Genomic DNA, 789 nt, shown 5'->3' with positions numbered 1-789 from the left:
CTTTTCTCCCCCCCAAGGTGACGGGGAAGTTTGAGCTGTACGCCTGTTACAGCCCCCTGGTCACTAAAGCTGCTGCCATCAGCATAGTCACCAAGGTGCTGCGATGGATCCGAAAGGAGGAAGCTCAACTCTTCATCCACTCCCCAGCCAAATACTCCACCACCCCGAGCCCCGGCCGCAGCCCCCAGGGGCCCGAACTCAGCCGTCTGGAGTCTGGGGACAATGGCTTCCCGTCCCTACTGTAAGGGGTGGGGGGGGGTGTCTGCTCCCCCCTGCAACTGGCCGGGGGGTGGCTGTTACTCGAGGATAGCATCTTCAAGGCCCACCCCTCCTGTTCTTTCTGGTGCGTTTCGTGCCAGGCCCACATGTTAAAATGGGGACGAACCAACTACGCACTGCTGCCTGGGTATTGTGTTGGTGGTGGGGCGGGGGGGCATCTGTTCAATAAATTCACTTGTGGCTATGGAATTGGTGTCTAATGGCGATTGCTTTGTAAAGGGGGGAGACATTTGGGGAATTGCAGAGTCTTGGGGGTAGCTGACATGGGGCCCTTCCCCTCGAACCTGTTATGCAGGAACAGGAGGCCCTTCAGCCCCTCCCCTCGAGCCAGTTACACAGGAACAGGAGACTGATCAGCACCCCGCCACCACCCCCCCTCCACCTCGAGCCTGTTACGCAGGAACAGGAGGCCCTTCAGCCCCTCCCCTCGAGCCTGTTACGCAGGAACAGGAGGCCCTTCAGACCCTCCCCTCGAGCCTGTTACGCAGGAACAGGAGGCCCTTCAGACCC

At 59.9% G+C, this 789-nt stretch overlaps 1 protein-coding gene across 1 annotated transcript in view; it reads left to right on the top strand.

The window, feature by feature from the left end:
- LOC125487727 (vacuolar fusion protein MON1 homolog B-like) overlaps window positions 1–468 on the top strand; it is a 9,402-nt gene extending 8,934 nt beyond the window's left edge. The window contains exon 6 of the mRNA XM_048619877.1: window positions 18–468. Within this exon, the coding sequence (XP_048475834.1) occupies window positions 18–245 (228 nt within the window). The 3' untranslated portion in view covers window positions 246–468. The remainder of the gene's footprint in view (window positions 1–17) is intronic.
- Window positions 469–789: the final 321 nt, after the last annotated feature.

The sequence above is a fragment of the Rhincodon typus genome, chromosome 44 (assembly GCF_021869965.1).
Source record: "Rhincodon typus isolate 14 chromosome 44, sRhiTyp1.1, whole genome shotgun sequence".
NCBI lineage: Eukaryota > Metazoa > Chordata > Chondrichthyes > Orectolobiformes > Rhincodontidae > Rhincodon > Rhincodon typus.
Note: the sequence above shows the minus strand (reverse complement) of the source record. Positions and strands in the feature narration are given on the sequence as shown.